The sequence below is a fragment of the Alligator sinensis genome, unplaced genomic scaffold (assembly GCF_000455745.1).
Source record: "Alligator sinensis unplaced genomic scaffold, ASM45574v1 scaffold222_1, whole genome shotgun sequence".
Lineage (NCBI taxonomy): Eukaryota > Metazoa > Chordata > Crocodylia > Alligatoridae > Alligator > Alligator sinensis.
The window spans coordinates 1953704-1971527 of record NW_005841912.1 but is presented as its reverse complement, the minus strand read 5'-3'; the positions used below and the strand labels follow the sequence as shown (position 1 = coordinate 1971527).

At 36.6% G+C, this 17824-nt stretch overlaps 1 protein-coding gene across 9 annotated transcripts in view; it reads right to left on the bottom strand.

Moving 5' to 3' along the window:
• The window catches only part of ANKRD17 (ankyrin repeat domain 17), a 137965-nt gene that overhangs the window by 46270 nt on the left and 73871 nt on the right, over positions 1 to 17824 (bottom strand). For 5 of the 9 annotated variants that reach the window (XM_025198058.1, XM_025198057.1, XM_006018767.3 and 2 more), the window contains 8 exons: positions 15618 to 15855; positions 14897 to 15088; positions 14424 to 14533; positions 13856 to 13943; positions 11558 to 11685; positions 10891 to 11034; positions 10150 to 10252; positions 7894 to 8649 (listed from right to left, as the gene is read on the bottom strand). In XM_025198058.1, the coding sequence (XP_025053843.1) occupies positions 7894 to 8649; positions 10150 to 10252; positions 10891 to 11034; positions 11558 to 11685; positions 13856 to 13943; positions 14424 to 14533; positions 14897 to 15088; positions 15618 to 15855 (1759 nt within the window). The remainder of the gene's footprint in view (positions 1 to 7893; positions 8650 to 10149; positions 10253 to 10890; positions 11035 to 11557; positions 11686 to 13855; positions 13944 to 14423; positions 14534 to 14896; positions 15089 to 15617; positions 15856 to 17824) is intronic. The other 4 variants (XM_025198061.1, XM_025198062.1, XM_006018768.3 and 1 more) reach the window with 2 other exon arrangements.

Genomic DNA, 17824 nt, shown 5'->3' with positions numbered 1-17824 from the left:
GGGCGGTGGACACTGCAGCTTCGGTAGCCGCAGCTGCTTACTGCCTGCCTCCATGCTGCCTTGTACTTGATTCCAGAATGAGTGCCCCTCCCTCAAATCAAATGAGGGGAAAATCACTTGTCTTGGAATCAAATAAATACAGTAAAATACCATCTCTGGAGAAAAACTCCCCCCAAAAACTCAGCATCTTTTCCTGGTAAGATCCTTTTTCTCCATGGAGGTATGACTAATTGGATTAAAAAAGTCCCGTGCCATTTACAAGCAACTGGAGCATAGTCAGGCCAGACTAACTAGATATTTAAGCCACTCGTTGACTAACAAGGACTCCTAGACTCAAATCCCATCACTAATCACTAACGCAAAACATCAGCAATTCTAATACAGAAGCTCCTGAACAAATATAAAAAATTATATTAACCAAGAAAAACAGATATTTTTAGAAGTCATTTTGATAATGGCACTGATGAAAGGTGCTGCCACAGAAAAAGGAAGTAACTTTTTATAAATATGATTTTTTAACTTGCATCAAAATAGCATAGTATATCCCTACAGAACTTCTTTTTTTTTTTTTTTTAATCAGGTTCTTAAAGCATTTTATAAAGCATTAAAATAAAGAATAATATAACCAATTTTAATGCCCATCTAATTTTCAGGTCTTTCAGTTTCTGACAGATAATCCTTAAATGTGTTTTATGTTGTTAAAGGAATTATGTTTTTCCTATTTTCCTTTCCGATGTCCAAAGACCTTTCCAGTATGGAAAAAAGTGACCAACTATATTGGAGAACATACAAATGCTATCAAACATGCAATGGATAAATTATTTGAAAAAAAAAGTTATCCTTCATGTAATTAGCTTATCTCAGGTGTTAGTTCTAACTATAGTAATTACAAAGAGTGAAATGCCAATTGCTAGGTTTTTTTCACTATACAAAACAGAGTACCTATGTGGGACTCATGCATTAATACTATTTTTTGAAGTTTATTTCTTCTTGGTGTCATTTTTAGGCTGATCAAACACTTGGAAAACATACCAAATTACCACCTCTGCATAATGAAACCTTTTATTTAGCTAAATAGCAAGTCCCAACCTGGGCATTAAGGCAACTTTCATCACAGCATCTCACCATCCTGCCCAAGCACTTTTCCAAAGAGACCACTGTTTTCTCTCTGCACTAATTGCATTAACAATTCTTGGTTCTCCTGCTTGGACTGCTAGGAGATGCCAACTGCTGGAAATAAAGTAAAATCACCGATTTAGAGCAGACCATTAAGAGACAGCAACAGTTTCTGGTCACTAGTAAACAGATTTAATTAGGACTCATTAGTCTGCCTCGACTCGCTAGCTTTCATGTACATCAGCAGGATGGCTAAAGGTACTGTAAGCAAAAAAAACCCCAACCTGTTGTAATATTAAGTACGTTATCACTGGGTATGGACAGGAGTACTGATGTAGGACCTAATGTCTGGATAATCTGGCATAAAAAGAACAAGAAGATAAGGTCTGAGCAAGTTCTACCTGAAGGGACATCATATTCCAAGATTTTAGGCACAGGCATTAATGCTCATAAGGCATCCATCATTACCTAAAGCAGATATAGCTTGTTATCCCTCTTATACAATGATGTGGTCTAAAAAAAATAGCCAGGAGATTTGATTTATAATAAAAACGAGGAAACTGTGAGTCTGAGTTCTCAATCCATTGTTTGTTTGTTGTTTTATAGGATATGCGGTCAGAAACTGAAATCTTCCTAAATACCAACAAAATCTGAACTCTGAATTTACTGCCATTTTTAAATTTATTTTTAATTATTAGTTTTCAAGTGGCATGAGCCACTGTAAATCCCCAAAGCTAATACAATTGTAATGAACCATCATATTTTATCCAGGGGCTCTACAGTCACACAGCAACCTTACAGGAAACTAATAAGTTAAACTTAATGCAGAATGAATGGTGGGAGATGCAAGTGATCAATACACCAGAAAAAGAAAATTATCAATGCTGTATGTAGCACATAAAAAGTTTATAGTATCATTAGAAATTATAATTAATTCTTTATCAAAAACCAGTTCTAACTCAGGAGATCTTCAAATAAATGGGTAAGTACGTGCCCCAATACAGTGGAGAAAAAAAAGATGCATCAATTACAGCAGGAGCTACCAAAGTGAGTATGCCTTAAAAAACTATTCTATCTTGTAGTTCTTAATTCAATTTAAGCCTTTTTGTAATAATAAATATTGTGACAGTAGCGCTTGGGGGGGGGGGTCTAACACATAGTTCAATAAAGTTTATTGTACAATTTGTAAATGAACAATTTTATGCACCCTAGCAGAGGAGACAGTAAATAAGTATAATTTTTTACAATCCTTATATTACGTACTTATCTGCAGTCATAATTGATTGGGAAAATATACACTTTACAGTTTTACAGTATGATTTGCCAATAAAATGAAAGATAAAGATGTGTACTGTAAACTTAACAACACTGAGGGTACCTTTAAATTAGAGGTGCACCGATACACTGGTCCGATATCAGATAGGCACGGATATAAAGAAAATATACTATATTCGAAATCGGCCATATCGAGTTGGTAATTTGGCCGATAAATGGGCTGTGCATGTGCACAGCTGCAGCGCAGCACAGGCAGCAAAGAGCACAGCCTGGCAGCAGGAAGAGCTGCCTCCAGCTGGTAATTTTGTTGTGGTGGAAGCAGAGGTGAGGCAGATTAAGGCCCCCATGGCGAGAAAGGGTGTGGAGCTGGGGCAAGCACTGCTGCGCTGGGACGGGACGGGACGGGACTGAGCCACAGCTTGTCTGGGGGGCGTAGGTGGGGGAGTGGCTCCCACCGCTGTGTGCAGCTTGGCCGGGAGCTGCTGGTTCGGCGGATTATCCAGCACTCGCCTGCTCATCCAACAGCTCCCGCCGCTCATCCAGGAGGGCATAGGGCAAGGGGGTGTGCCCCCAGATCTGTGCAGGGTAGGGTGGGGCCAGGGCTGTGCCAAGCTCTTCCGGGCAGGGCAAAACTGTGCTCGGAGGGGGCTGAGGTGGGGGGGCACATGCTACAGGGGCACATGCCTCCCCGTACCCTCCCAGACAAGCAGCGGGAGGACCCAGCGGTTCCTGGCTGAGTGGCAGGAGCCACCGTCCCCTGGACGGGCTGCGGCAGTCCATACTCGCCCCGCCCCAGCTGGGCATCCCTGGCGCCAGCCCGTGCCCTAGCCCCCAGCTCGACACTGCCCCTCACCACAGGGGCAGATTGGCCCCCCTACACTCCTTTCCTCCTCGCTCCCCTTCCACCACACCGGACTTACCAGCTGAAGGCAGCTCTCCACGTTGCCGAGCTGGTTTCAGAAATCAGATCGGTATTGGCCAATATGCCTCCTTAAAAATCGGCTATCAGTATCAGCCGCAAAAATCTCTATCGGTGCACCCCTACTTTAAATCCCAGTAAGTTTCCAGATCAGAAAAGGCATATATTTTAACGTGTATATCCCAAATGTAATCAAAATCACTAGCATATAAACAAGTCAACTAAGTTTTCAGTAAACCATGAAGACTCTAGCATTCTCCTAGCCATAATGAATACTTAAGTGGGCCACCTAATTTTACTAAAGAAAAAACCTATTTTTTAAAGCACTTACTATTATCAGAGCCACATTTTTTTTTCCATCATGGGCATGTAAAGTTAATTTTCTGCCTCTTCCTCTGAGATGCATCATAGTAGAAAAATTCAAAATACAGATTTTGTATTTGTTTCAGTATTTAGGCAAACGCCTAAGGAATGTTAGAGATAAGGTGATTTTATTTCAAATTGCATTGAAATTAGGACAATTTGCTTCATATATGTGGGTCCAGAGCTACAAACTCTGAGTATTGCTAAGGCAATCACATTTTCAGACACCTTCCTCCTGCCTCACCTGCAAAACAGGAGCAAAAGGAGGGACATGGGAGTATCACATTTTTACTGAAAATTTATTTCCAATAGAAATTTGAAATTGTATAGTATTCAATTAACGTTTACTTGGGCATTTTGCACTTGTTTTTCTCATTTACTGGCATTATGAAATACCCCAATTAAGTATTCTTAAAGTAGATTAGTTTTCCAGATCTCAAATTCCATCTAGACCTAGAAGGTATGTCCTCACAACAGACATAATTTCCCTACTGCTCCCATCCCTGGTTAGCTTATACTTCTAATATGGGAGAGGAGAAACAAAACAAGTGCACAAATAAATGTAAACTCTAATATGTACTGAGCAAAGCCTATATAAACTAATCTCCTTTGGAGCTATATAAATCCTTATAAAAAGCTCATTTCGAAAATAAGCCTGATATTTTAAAACAGACACATGGCCATATTTGGTACAAGTGTATAAGTAATTAATATATCCTTCCACTTTTGAATCAGTGGGTAATGCTAGGCAGTGTAATTCATTAAGTATTGGAACTATTTTCCTCATAAAATGCAAGATTTCTTATTTATTTGAAGTCCAGTTTTGAATTTGTTAACATTATAATTAACATAAGTATCTTTCTTATTGGTTTTCTCACCATCATTAACAAGTTATGAATGAGCAGTCAGTAATGCCAACAACAGAATTCTAAGAATTTTTTTCATGCTATATTGATGTAATATGAGGTGTGATGGTTGATACCATGATGAAAGTAAATGTCTGATTTGTTAAATAGTAAAAATTAAAATAAGTAAAATCATAGTTATGATTTCACACTTCCAGTTTTTCCAAGGTGTCCAAAACTCCCCCCCCAAAAGACAGTTTTATGTATTATCTTGCAGTTATCGAAAATGTTCCTAGCACATGTGATTATGGATTCATGCAAACTACATTCTCACAATGATATCCCAAAACACAATTGTTAAAAGGCATGTTCCAAATATAAATTTGCGTATACAATGCCTGTTCTAAAAATTAACACATCTATTAACATGAAGTTTGAGAATTCACTTATTGTAGCATGTTTCTAGTAGATATTTTCAGGTACATTTTAATGCAAAATACTGGTATAAATGGCAGAATACCGCTTCAGTGATTGCTACAGAAATTTCTTTCCTTGCACAAAGTTCATACCTTGTAGTCAATGGACCAATAAAAAGTAATAAATTGTGCTTAACTTTCTTCATGCAGCTGCTTTGACAGGATATCAAGAATAGGTATCAAAAACAGATGTAGGTATTACTGTTCTATACTACTGATAGCACAGTAAAATCCTTGAAAAGAGCAGTTAAAGTGCTGTTGCAATAACCTACTCTTTCCAGTGAGACTAATGCACACTGGAAGTATTTACAAAGGGTTACAAAAGAGGACAGGGCCTCAGGATCTGGGGATTCTAACCTTAGGTATGTTAATGAGTTCCTGTGTGACATCTGTCAAGTCACTTTCCTACAACCTAATTTAGCCACTTGTGAACTGCAAATGTGACCTACTGATCCAGCAAAGGTGCTCTACGGGAATTTAATCCTCAGATGTCATGCAAATGTGTTCCTATTAATTTTTAATTTGACTTGAAGGTAATCATTAACAGACTAACTGCAAGAAATATCTGAATAAAATAAAACATCTAATATTAGATGGGGAAGCTGTGACAGGTAAAGGGACTCTGAAATTGTATTTTTAATAAATTAGTATTTATATCAATGAATTAGCATAACTTCTAGGCAGCTTTGATTAAAACCATACACATTTCACAGTCAACTGAAATGTTTCTAATTCACAAGGGCATGAATTCAGGATTCACCACACCCAATACAAGCCGAAATAACATTAACAACATCTGATGCGAAAGCAGAGCTCTTTCCTTGTAACTTTTATTCTGCAAGAGATGTCAATGACCTTGAACAAGTAAAAAGTATTTTTTCAAATAATTTAACTTGTTTACCTTTTAATTTTTTTTTCTGGTGCTCTGTTAATTTTTTCCAGTTATATCCTGAAGACCCACCATCTACCACGAACAGCTAAAGCAACTGAGCATCTCTGAACTTCTCTAATACTATCCTAGGCAAAGTCTGCACAACAAAGTTTTACTAATGTACTTTATTAGTCAGGGATAGAGATGTCTACTCTTTGACAGAGCTGTACTAGCCAGAAGCCCTGGTGTGGACCAAGTGCTACAACTATATCAGGAAGTCCTTGCTAACCTGGCCAAACATTCTTAGTGCAGACATGTTCAATTTCTCATTTAACTCAAGAATTTTTAAATACTTAAGATGAAACACAAACAGGTGGTTTTCTATGCCAGGCAGCAAGTAAAAACAACTTCCAGTATAACTCAACCAAAGCCTTCTCCAAGATCTAGAAAACAACGAATGGAGATATGTCATGAAATCTATGGAGTTCATATCAATATAGTATTATTACATTTTGTGTTAAGCCAAACTCATCTTCCATGTAATGTACCATCCTGAACCCATACTCTACAAGTTAAGTTTCACAAGTATCTTGCAATTTATCTATACAGTTTATTTAGTCTATAAACATTACGTGGGTGACTTAGATGGTAGGTAATTCAACAATGAATTTCTTCCAACTAAGAAACTAAGTTTGCCATTAAGGCATCTTCTTTGGAAAAATGCATGCAGATCTAATAAAAACATGACATAGAAATGTGTTTCAGAAGCAAACTATGCAAAAATCTACTCTTCCAGAAAAGCATTTGGAAATATTTAAACAGCTGCCCTCTAATACAGAATATTAAACGCAGTACTTGTACTTACATTTAATTACTGCCAAAAATTACATGAATTTAACCTGACAGATGCATCTACCAATAGTAGGTTCCTAGTCATATATGCAAAGGAAAATCTTCATGACCAATACCAATCAATAACAAATCAATCAATTTTCTTGAGTGTTAATTTAAATTTTGCCTGGCAGCATTTTCAAACCTATGTGCCTAAAACCAAGCTCTTATAACACTGGATTGAATTTCAAAGGGGCCAAGTAGCAATAGCACGCATTGACCTGGACAGAGAGAGAGCTGGTTCAGTAATCCTGGAAGAAAAAATAAATAAATAAATAAATAAATAAATAAATCAAACCATTCCTTATGAGCTTAATTTTTAGGCACCCAGGCTTGAAAACTGTCCTGAATATTTGAAAGTATTCCCCATTTCATTCTCTGTCCTACAATACAATTTGTTCTTGCAACTTCCCCAGTATCTAGACAACGACAATATAGCTTTAACATCTCTAGGCTCAGATTCCAGATTAGCCCACTGATGTGATTCTAACTGGTATATGCCAGGATAACCAGCACTTTGTAGTTAATATTTTTAATTTAAGATTAATAATGATGGTTATAATGTAATTTTAACAGAATAATCTGATACAGTAATTTAAAAGCTGCAATAAAAAGAGGCTTATTGTAAAAATGCAATCGCTTTATATTTCATTTGTTTCAGTTTTCATGGGCAACTGTAAATCAATATTAGCTTCTTCTGATTTCTAACCATATCTCTGGTTTGCTTACAATTCAATTTTATATTAGTCTTAAATAATAACTTTGAAAGGTCAGCTATGGCAGCTCTAATTTTAAAATGCAAATGCCCATTTAAGGTGGAGGCTTGCTAGATGTACAATAATGGATACAAGGCCTATTCCAAAAACTTAATAAACTGGTACAAGCATTGAAGAATGACATTATCACGCTAGTGTTCTAGAGCTGGAAATGGGTTTCAATAGTACTAGTGTTTCATTTGTGGCTTAAACATCTATCCAAGGTAAAATGCCATTTCTCAAATATAACATACCAACCTGTCAAATGGGCATGACCTCATTCTTGTAATAGTTGAAATAAAAACAGGGGTGTGGACATACTCTCAATGGCTGGCTTTAAGCAAATCATATATTATACCTGCTCATAACAATATAAACCCACCTGCCATGATGTCATCCAGCGTGTCATTGAGGGTCTGAGCAGGGCTGGCTACCATTAACCCTTGCTGTGTTTCTGTCAGAATTCCTTGCCCCAGCCCTGCCAGCTGTGCTTGGCCCAATACTGGCTGTCCAACTATAACACCTTGCAGTTCTGTAAGATTTGCGATGGACCCTGGAGGTAAGGAACCTGTTGCCAGAGGCAAAGCTTGTGGCATCGCCAAAGGCTGAATTGGTGCAAAACCCATCTGTGCAGCAGTTTGCTGAGGATCATCTTTGAGCAAGATGGGGTCCACTTGTTGTAACCGTGCATACTCTCCCTCTGAAAGCTGTTCTCCAACCGCAACAGGAGTAAGTAGTCCCAGATGCTGGCAAGACTGCTGCTGCTGCTGCTGCTGAAGCTGAATTCTTTGCGCTTTAACCTCTAGATATTGCTTTTTTAGCTGCTGCTGGGTTTTCAGTTGTAATTCTCGCTCTACTTTCTGCAGTTCCTCCAAAATCTTTTGTTTCTTCTGAATTTGTTCCTCTCTCGTTTTGTTCAGCTCCTCAATCTTCTCCTTGGTGAGCTGGTCAGCATGTGCCAATTCCAAGGACTGCAGTTGAGCATTCTTTTCTATGGCTTCTTTTATCCTCTGCTCCAGCTCTGTTAACTTGCCCTGAGCCTCTTCTACAATGCTCTCTGGAGACTGATTGGTGGTGTAACCCTGTACATCCTGGTTGTTTGCTGGCAAATGGCTGCTGGACTTTTGTTTAGAAGCAGCTGTGTGAAAAAGAAACCCCCTCAGAACCAATGGAAGTGCACATGAATGGCATCCTCATTACAGAGCTACTGTTTGGATGTTTAATGGGCAGTTATGCACCAAGGTACGGCACCCATAGAAGGTGGAAGTGTACTGTAAGGCCCTTGGTAAAGAAAACCACATCTAATTGTAAGTTTTAATACAGTGGTACAAAGCTGTGCTACAATAAGGTATTTATTCCAAAATTCGTTTAATATCTGCAAATAGGAAATGACTGCCTCAAGACCTGTAGTATGCAAGTTGTATGTTCAGATTAAAAAAAAGCAAGGGAAGACGACACTGTCTTTAGACTTGATGTTTTGTGTTTAGAGAGTCTGCCAAGTTAATTGCATGGAAAAGCCTAAAGCCCAGAAAAAATATCAATATTTGAGGGGTAGGGCAAGTTTTCTTGTAGATAATCAGCTTTGTAACTTTAACTTGGGTGACAGAGAGTTTCTAAAATCTTTTAGTAAGAATACTGAATACTTTCACACTTGGGAGTCCAGCTGTATCAGCTTGACCTCCAGTATATTAGAACCTCAAGTATTAAGGAACTAAATTCAAATCAACACTCTGAATGGGCATTTACAACCTTTAGGTGGTCCACATGGAAGACATGAATTTGCATGGGTTCAACCTCAGTTCCCAAACCAGGAGAGGCACGGAATTCAGTCTTCACATTAAGAACGCACGATGGACTTTGTTGTCCAATACATCTTTTGTGAGCAAGTCCAAAACAATTTAGCAGACACTGTCTGCTGTACCAGTTGGAAAAGGTACCATTCTACATGTTATAAGTAAAGGAGAAAAGTGATTAAAATTAAGGGTGGAAGGGAGATTAAAAACCAGTTCTTCTATCAGTTTCTTCGAGTAAGACTTATGTAATATTTGGAGAATACAGGCATATATACAAAATATATTTTATCACACACACACCACATTATGTAGAACTTTATATTATATTAAAAATTACTATAAAAATGCAGAATATCTGAATTAGATGCAAAATTAAGTGTCCAAAGTGGACCAGAGTCACATTTCACAGATTCAACATTTTACAATCCAATCCAAGAAATTCTGCCTTTAAAAGATCGTCAAGCCCTTATCCAAACCATCGTCTTAAAAATTTAAAATGCAAGCGAACTATGGTATTACTGACAATTTTAGAAAACTAAAATTATTTACGTTTTCTTTATTAGGCTTAAACTGGTTGTCAACTGACATTTCACATTAGTCTTGACAACCAACCACACATTTTGTAATACTTTTATGAAGGCAGATTTCTTGACAATTTCCAATTGTTCAAAAAAAAGGATAACCAATAGTTAACATTTTATTTGGGTAAAAACAGTCCTTAGAAGCTTTCTTGACTGATTCCATGACCATTTTCTATAAGAACTTCTCATGTAAGTGAAAAAGCAAGCCTACATTATCTACCTAGAAAGATTTTTTAAAAAGTAATCTGCAGAACTACAACTGACCTTTACTTCTGATGGGTAGGGTTGTAGCGACATTGGCAGGGGGTTTGTCAGGCTCCTGGGGTGGGACGACCATGGGCAGTGCCTGCACTGGTACACGAGGAGCCTAAAACATTGGACACTAATAGATTACTTTTCTTCTCTCCCTATGTACTTAACCTAGAGGTTATACTTCAATAAAATATTAATAAAATGTATATGTTACAAAAGTTGCATGCATAACATTTACCAGATAATGTTTAATACCTTTTACCATCTCAAATTCAAATGTCAACAGTTGCTAACAGTTTTTGATTACTGTAAATTTGGTTTCTGAGGACTCCACACATTTAACATAAACAGCAAATATTGTAAATTTAACCACCACTTTGAATATGGCAAGCCACTGTAGACCAGCAGTGCAAACTTTGCCACAGCTGTCTGCAAATATTCTAGTAAAGCTTCTCACTGTAGAATTGCTATTTTTAATTACTGACATTTTCCCCCTTAGTGTTTTTCAGTAAAATTGACAAATTAAGAGGAAATGGATAAGAATGCATAGTAAAGCTAATATTTGACCTTCAGTTCGGTCTTCAAATTTATGCCATTTTTTCACAAAAGCTCACCATGTAAACTATAATACACATTAGCTTATGTTTTAGGACATGAAAACTGAATTACTGCATGTTTTTGTTGCCTGAACTTTAAGTGGAAATGCAAAGGAAAGGAAGTTGTGTGTCAATTATATTAGCACTTGCATCTTACCCTATTTAGGTCATGGGATGGAGGGGTCAACTGGGTGGCATCAGGTGCAGGAGCAGAAAGCAAGTTGTTTGGATAATCTAAGAGGTAACAAACCACGCTGGTATGACCACCTTTGGCTGCCTCTATTAACATAGTTGAACCATCCTGCAAGAGACCACACACTGCTTTAGAAAAAGAGAATAGCATAAAAGACTCACTGAATCATTTTGTCAGCTGAGAGAACGATCTATATACAACGTATTCTAAAAAGGCAAGTCGCTGTCACAATTTCTTTCAAAAGTTCTTGGTTCTTTAGAAGTGCTTTGAAACCTTATAATTCAGTTTTAACAATAAATACAACAATGTGCATTAACATTAAAAAAATATCAAGAAAGTTACATTTTTCTAAAACTAATTCTCTGCCCATTTGGAATCTTACTAATTCCATCTACCTTCTTGGGAAAAGAATTCATGACTTTGTGAGTAATACACTTACACTCCTTCAAGCACTATTTATGGCAAAATTCATTTGGACAAGGGATGATTCTGTTCAGTATTTTCAGTGTTTATAATGTCATTATGAACTCCATTTCATGTATTCCAATATTGTTGGGTGTATTACATTTATTTCTAAAAGTAAGAGTAACCAGAAGATAATGTTTAAAAAAAATAAAATGCTAGAACATACTTTTAGTCTGTGTGTAGGATCAGCTCCATGAGCTAGCAATAACTCCACAACTGCCAAGTGACCTCCTGCACAGGCCAGTGACAGTACTGTATGATCATTGTTAGCTGTAGTCCGATTCACATTTGCTCCTTGAGTGTATAGAAGAGAGAAAGGATGGTGAGGAAAAGTAAATTTACAGAAAGATTTTACAATTGTAACAAGTGTTGCAACTTTTCTTGTTTCAAAACTTAATGCCTACTTCCACATTCAACTAAAATAAATAAATAAATAACAACAAACACATTTCAAATAATACTCCATGGTAACAGACTTACAACCTATACAGCAACATTGGGCAAATATTATTATGCCTTACTGGTTTCCTCCATTTTGCTGATTAATATGAAAACAGAATTTCTGACGAAAACATATTTTATTTGTTAGGCAATTGCTAACATTTGCTGAACATGGAGAAGGGAAAATACCAGGAATATTAATCTCTTTAAGTCACCTATCTGTACTTATAATCATGAAATGAAATACCTTATAGCATGTGATACTATTAGTCAAAGTATAACAGCAGCTTAGTTGTATTAGTGCCTCCCATTACCATAGGTGCCAGCTTTGTTTTCTGCTGGTGAGTGCTTTCTTGGGGGGTGGAGGGAGGAGGAGCAGGGAAAGCAACCCCACACATGCCCAGAAGAGGTAGCATGTTACTTTAACCTGACTCATCCAATATCTGTAGAGATCAGGTGCTTTAGGGGAGCGTCTTTGGTGCTTTTATCTACTAGCTGATTGAATAAGCTTTAGCTAAAAATGCCAAAAAACCCCACCAAAGTGCCTGATCTTTACAGACACTGCTGTGGCTCGTGGGGGATGAGCACCTACAGTTTTTTTGCCCTGTGAATGCTTGAGCTCCAGAGCATCCATAGAGTTGGCACCCTTGCCTGTTAATCAAAAGGACAGAGTCCCTTTTTTTAGTCAGTGGCAAATAGTAACTAAGGCAGACAAGGTTCTTTGGGTAAATCTGGTATCTTTTATTAGGCCAACTCAAAAAGATAAAAGCTATCAGATTTACCCCAAAAAACCTTGTCTGCCTATGTCCTTTGACCAATATGGCCACAACCTATAGCCCTGAAATAATAACTAATGTATTCAGAGTTTTTTCACCCTCCAAAGTCCGAAGGGAAAAGGATGCCAACATGAAGACTATGGACCAATTAGGGATGTTGATATCATTTAAATAAAGTGCCTGTTTAAACTCCTCTAATGATGTTGGTTAAACAGTTAACCAATAACACATACCTACCACTCCTGTATTGAGACTAGTCCTCCCCCACCCTCCCAAGTCAGCATGCAGGGAGACGGAGGCAGAGATGAAACTGCATAGTTCAACTAGTCTCCCCTCCTCCCTCCCAAGTTAGCAAGACAATGCAGGAGAGGGAGGCAGAGGTGGAGTTGCACGCTATGACTAGTTGCTTTCCTGGGGCACTACTCCATTTCCCTTCTTCACCAGACTGTGTCTGGCACAAAATGTTACCTATAATGCATTAACAGTATGAATATACTTACCATTTAACCTTTCACATCCCTAGGACCAATTAAGTTCCAAAGTAGGGTAGAAAAACTTTGTAAAGTAGTAAGCTTGGCATACGGAAGAACGTTAATAATGGATCAAAGCTGTGACCCAAACTCAAGTTTACGGTTGATTCTGGTTCTGCAACATCACTCGCAACAATTTTTTTGTTGTTTTTATGAAAAGACATCTAACATTAATTTGATTTTTAAACCTATGCAACACCCAGAAGATTTCATCATCTTCAAGCAGATAAATAGGTGGATCCAAGAAGTCTGATTTTCAGAGCCCCAAAGCCATACCATGATTCCCAATGAACTCAGTGATAACAGATGATCATTTAGTGCTTCTAAATTTGAAAGTAATAACCTATGAAAATTAGCTGCTTAAGTAACTCCAGAGTTATTAAAATAGATCTAATGAAGCTGAGAGCAAAACTATAGCTTATATGGCCTACAATTAACCAATATTCTGATAAAATGGTAGATAAAATTGACAATTGGGGATCAAATATATATTTAACTAAAAAAATAATCATATGTGAAGAGCAACTAAAAAAGAATCAGCACAATTCAGTTAATTTTTTTTTAATGCAAATGCAACACAAATGCTCTATAAAATACCATATTAAAATTATCTTTGTAGTAGCATTATCTAAACCTATACTGTAAACATGTATGCACATAGAGTATCTTTGATACTTCCTTTAAAAGGAATTATTATGCAACTTCTCAAAAACTCACCTTTGCTAATCAAGAACTGAACAGTGCAAACATGACCTGCTCTTGCAGCTTTCATTAAAGGAGTTCTTCCACCTTCTGACTCATGTTCCTAGAAAGAATATGAAAATTAAAGATTCTAAAGGGTCTTAAAATCCAGACTACAATATTTCACAAATTGAAACATTTTACTGTTTAACAACTGGTGATAGTCAAAGCCTAACTCAACATTAATGGTATGACAGGATTTTGTATACACCTTTATAAAAATCTCATTTTTTGATGAAATTATGATGTATTAAAATGTTCAAAGTAGAAAATGGTTAATGCTTGGGCCATATGTCTTTAACACACATACACACACAAACTTGCAGCTTGCTTCAATTTTTTTGGCACTGTAAGGCTCTACAGGTATTCTGAAGCTGGGATAAAAAATTCCCATGTGATAAAAAGCTATCTAAACCATCATTTATGCAACTAATGTGAAATATAATAAAGAAAAAGCAAGGCAGGCACACATTTTTGCACTGAATACAAATGTAAAATGTAGCTTTTTAAAAAATTATCATCTTAAATAAAGGCAACTGCTTACCAGATCTGCACCTGCCTGAAGTAAGACATCTGCTACATCTGTGTGACCATTTTCACATGCATATGTCAGTGCTGTGTCACCTGTTGCTGTTGTTGCATGCACATTAGCCCCTGAAACAGTATGAATAAACATGTAAGCATTATGTGATACACTAGAGAAAAATGCAAGTCTCTATTATATCCTTCAGCAAAAGAGACTGTACAACTTGAAATCTATTTCTCAACATTTAACAAATATTTAAAGAAAGATTTTTATCAGCTATATTTAACAAAAATTCTGTTACAAATCCCCTCTGAAATGAAGCTTGGGCTATTACATACTCGGCAGTGATAAGCATACACCAAAAATATCAAATAACATAAAACATCTATACCATATCTTTATAGTGTAACTTCGTACACAGCTATTAAAGATTTAGCCAGAACTCACTTTTTTCCATGAAAAATAAAAGAACCCACAAATCCACTCCATACCTGCAGCTAGTAAATATTTAACAAGCTCCAAATGACCCTCTTGAGCAGCTTCCATTAAAGGTGTGGAACAACCAAGTTCTATGTCAGCTCCTGCTTTAATAAGAAAATCAGCAACCTCCAGGAAACCTCCACAGCAAGCTAGAGTTAGAGCAGTTTCTTGAGTCTCTTCTGTTTGAGCATTGATGTTTGCTCCTTCCAAAAAGAAAAACAAATCCCACCCAAGCTCAAATTAGTTATTGAAAAAAATATTAAAAAAACCAAACGTAAAGCTGATTTTAACTGCCAGATATTTTTAGTTACAAAAAGAATTACTGAAGTGATTTGTGACCAACACAGTATGTTTTATGCATCTCTGAATATTCAGTGATTGCTTATATAATCACAATAAGCAATATTAAGTTTCTTAAAGACTAATTCTCAAAGTGGGTTTCTGTAGATGTCAACTTAAAGATACAAGTTACATATATTGATTGATTAGCATGGAATGCTATTCTGAAAAATATATATGGTCAGATTACCAGTTACTGCTAATTTGAACTCATTAGAAGATCATAATTTTGTTTTAAAAGGTCAGCTCAATACAATTGAAAGAAGGCTACTAAAAGGAAAAAATATGCAAGCATTTTAGTTAAAAATAAGCTCTTAAAATTATCAAGTACATTCATAGTCCTAGATGCCACCAAAAATCTTAAAGTTTGAGTAGTTACATTATTTTAGTTACCTTGACCTAGCAATAGTGCCACCATTTCTTCATGGCCTTCTCTGGCTGCTTCCATTAGTGGTGTGTAGCCTTCATCATTTACCTCCTCCAAGTTAGCTCCACGTTCAATTAATAATGCTGCCAGCTCAACATGCCCACCACAGGCTGCCAAAGTTAATGGAGACTCAAAAGAATCAGCAGGCATATTCACTTGAGCACCGCTGTCAAGGAGTAATCTAGCAACTTCCACATGCCCATCCTAAGAATAAAACAAACAAACAAACAAACAAAAAATAAATAAAAAACAGATGATGAACGCAGTACATCTATCACCTACCTTGAAGTTAGTACCTAAAATGCATATATTACCCCATTCACAAGAGGTACTTATGACTGTGATGTTTAATTGAAATCAAAGAATTTAGAAGCACAAAACTCATTGAAGATCAATATAAGTTGTGGAACATACCACTTTCAGACTTATCTGAAAAATCCAAAATAGCTACAATCAAGTAAGGAAGTTAGTGCAAAGATTCCAAATATTAACTATTAGAACCTTATAAAGTTCATCAATAAAGAATAAAAGTTGCAAGAAATAAGTTAGCAATTTCAGAGCACACACTAATATTTATCAAAATATACAACAGGCACAACAGGACTATAAAGCACTCATGAGACAGAAATAATGGACAATTTGTACTTGAAATTATTAGTATAATGCAGCCCCCTAATCAGCAAAATATATTTTTCTCTAAGCCACTGGTAACAGCTGTTTCTTGCTTGCATGTGTTTAATTCCAAGATAAACATATAGTCCTACTGCAAAAAAAAAAAAAATAAAAATAAAAATGTATTTAAAAAATAAAGATGCATTCAGAAATATCTCCCTCTCCCCTTCCCCACAATTTTCTTGTAAGATTTACTTTAGTCTCAGATGTTTAAGTGCTTTCAGGTCTAATTAAACAAACAAAAAAAAAAAGCTAACTTTCTCTAAAATATTAGTTGAGCTAAAAAGTGTGTTTTTAAAAGTCCATTTCCCTCTCAATTACTCAACTTTGAATAGCCTGTAACTAGCTATGCAGTCTTCTGGGCAAGATGAACCTGAAATTTTATCCATGCAGAAAAATGCCAAAAGCAAAATTTCAGGCCTTTAATATATCATACAATATTTTTTAAAAGTACACAAACCCCATTTCCCCCCTTATAGGCTTGCTTAGTTGGTGTCCTTGTTAGTCAGGACAGTAATCACCAAACTGCCATCTATGAAATAAACAAGTTTTCCTTTGAACAGACTATCTGGGTAAGTGTGAAATACTTGTCTTCAATGACATTTTCTGAAGCACTATCCTTCAAACCTCCTGGTTTGTGAAACTGCACTCCTTTCTTATAGGTAGCAAACTTCTGCTGCTGAAATTCATTTGCAGAAGACCATCGAAATAAAGGAAAGCAAAAAGCAGAGACAAACATTCCCACCCTCCCATCTTCTCCAGCAGCACTGGAGTTAATCACAGCAATATCGATTTACCAGAAGCAGGTGTACGTTTGGTCAAAATGGGATTGTTAGTTAATGAGAAGGAAAAGACAAGATAAGAGAAGTTAGAGGTATTTTTTTATTAAATATTCTTCTAGACCCATACTACAATATTGTCCATTTTTCTAATTACTACATATAGCATAGGAAAGACGACCAGACTTTCAGACACCGACTGTTACAGCTTTTTGGCTTTGTGTCTTAATGTATATAGTAGGCTGGAGTCAAGACAGTGAGAAACAAGTCAACTTAGTCACTATAAATCATCTAAGGAAAAATACTCTGTTTAGAAAAGAGTGAAAGACCTCTCAAGAAGTAAGCCTTTAGCAGGAATTCAAAACCTCCTATAAAAAAAAAAAAAAAAAAAAAGCAAAGCTACCTTAACTGGAAGGATACCAAGTTCAGCACTAAAATTAAACTTAAAAAAAAAAAATGTGTCAGGAAAAAGGCATCTAATTGGTCTGGCTTCCCTTAACCTTGAGTATCTTTATATCCAAACCAAAAATGAACTGCATATATGCTTCAAGCCTTATTCAAAATGAAATGCATACTCTCCATGTTAAAATTGGATCCAGAAAACTATACAGACGCCCAAAGGAAAATGTGTGCTTTGCAGCAGGTTTGATGGCTAAAAAATCTAAGACAGCAGTTGTCAACCAGGGGTAGGCATACCCCTAGGGGTACTTAACAAGGTCGGG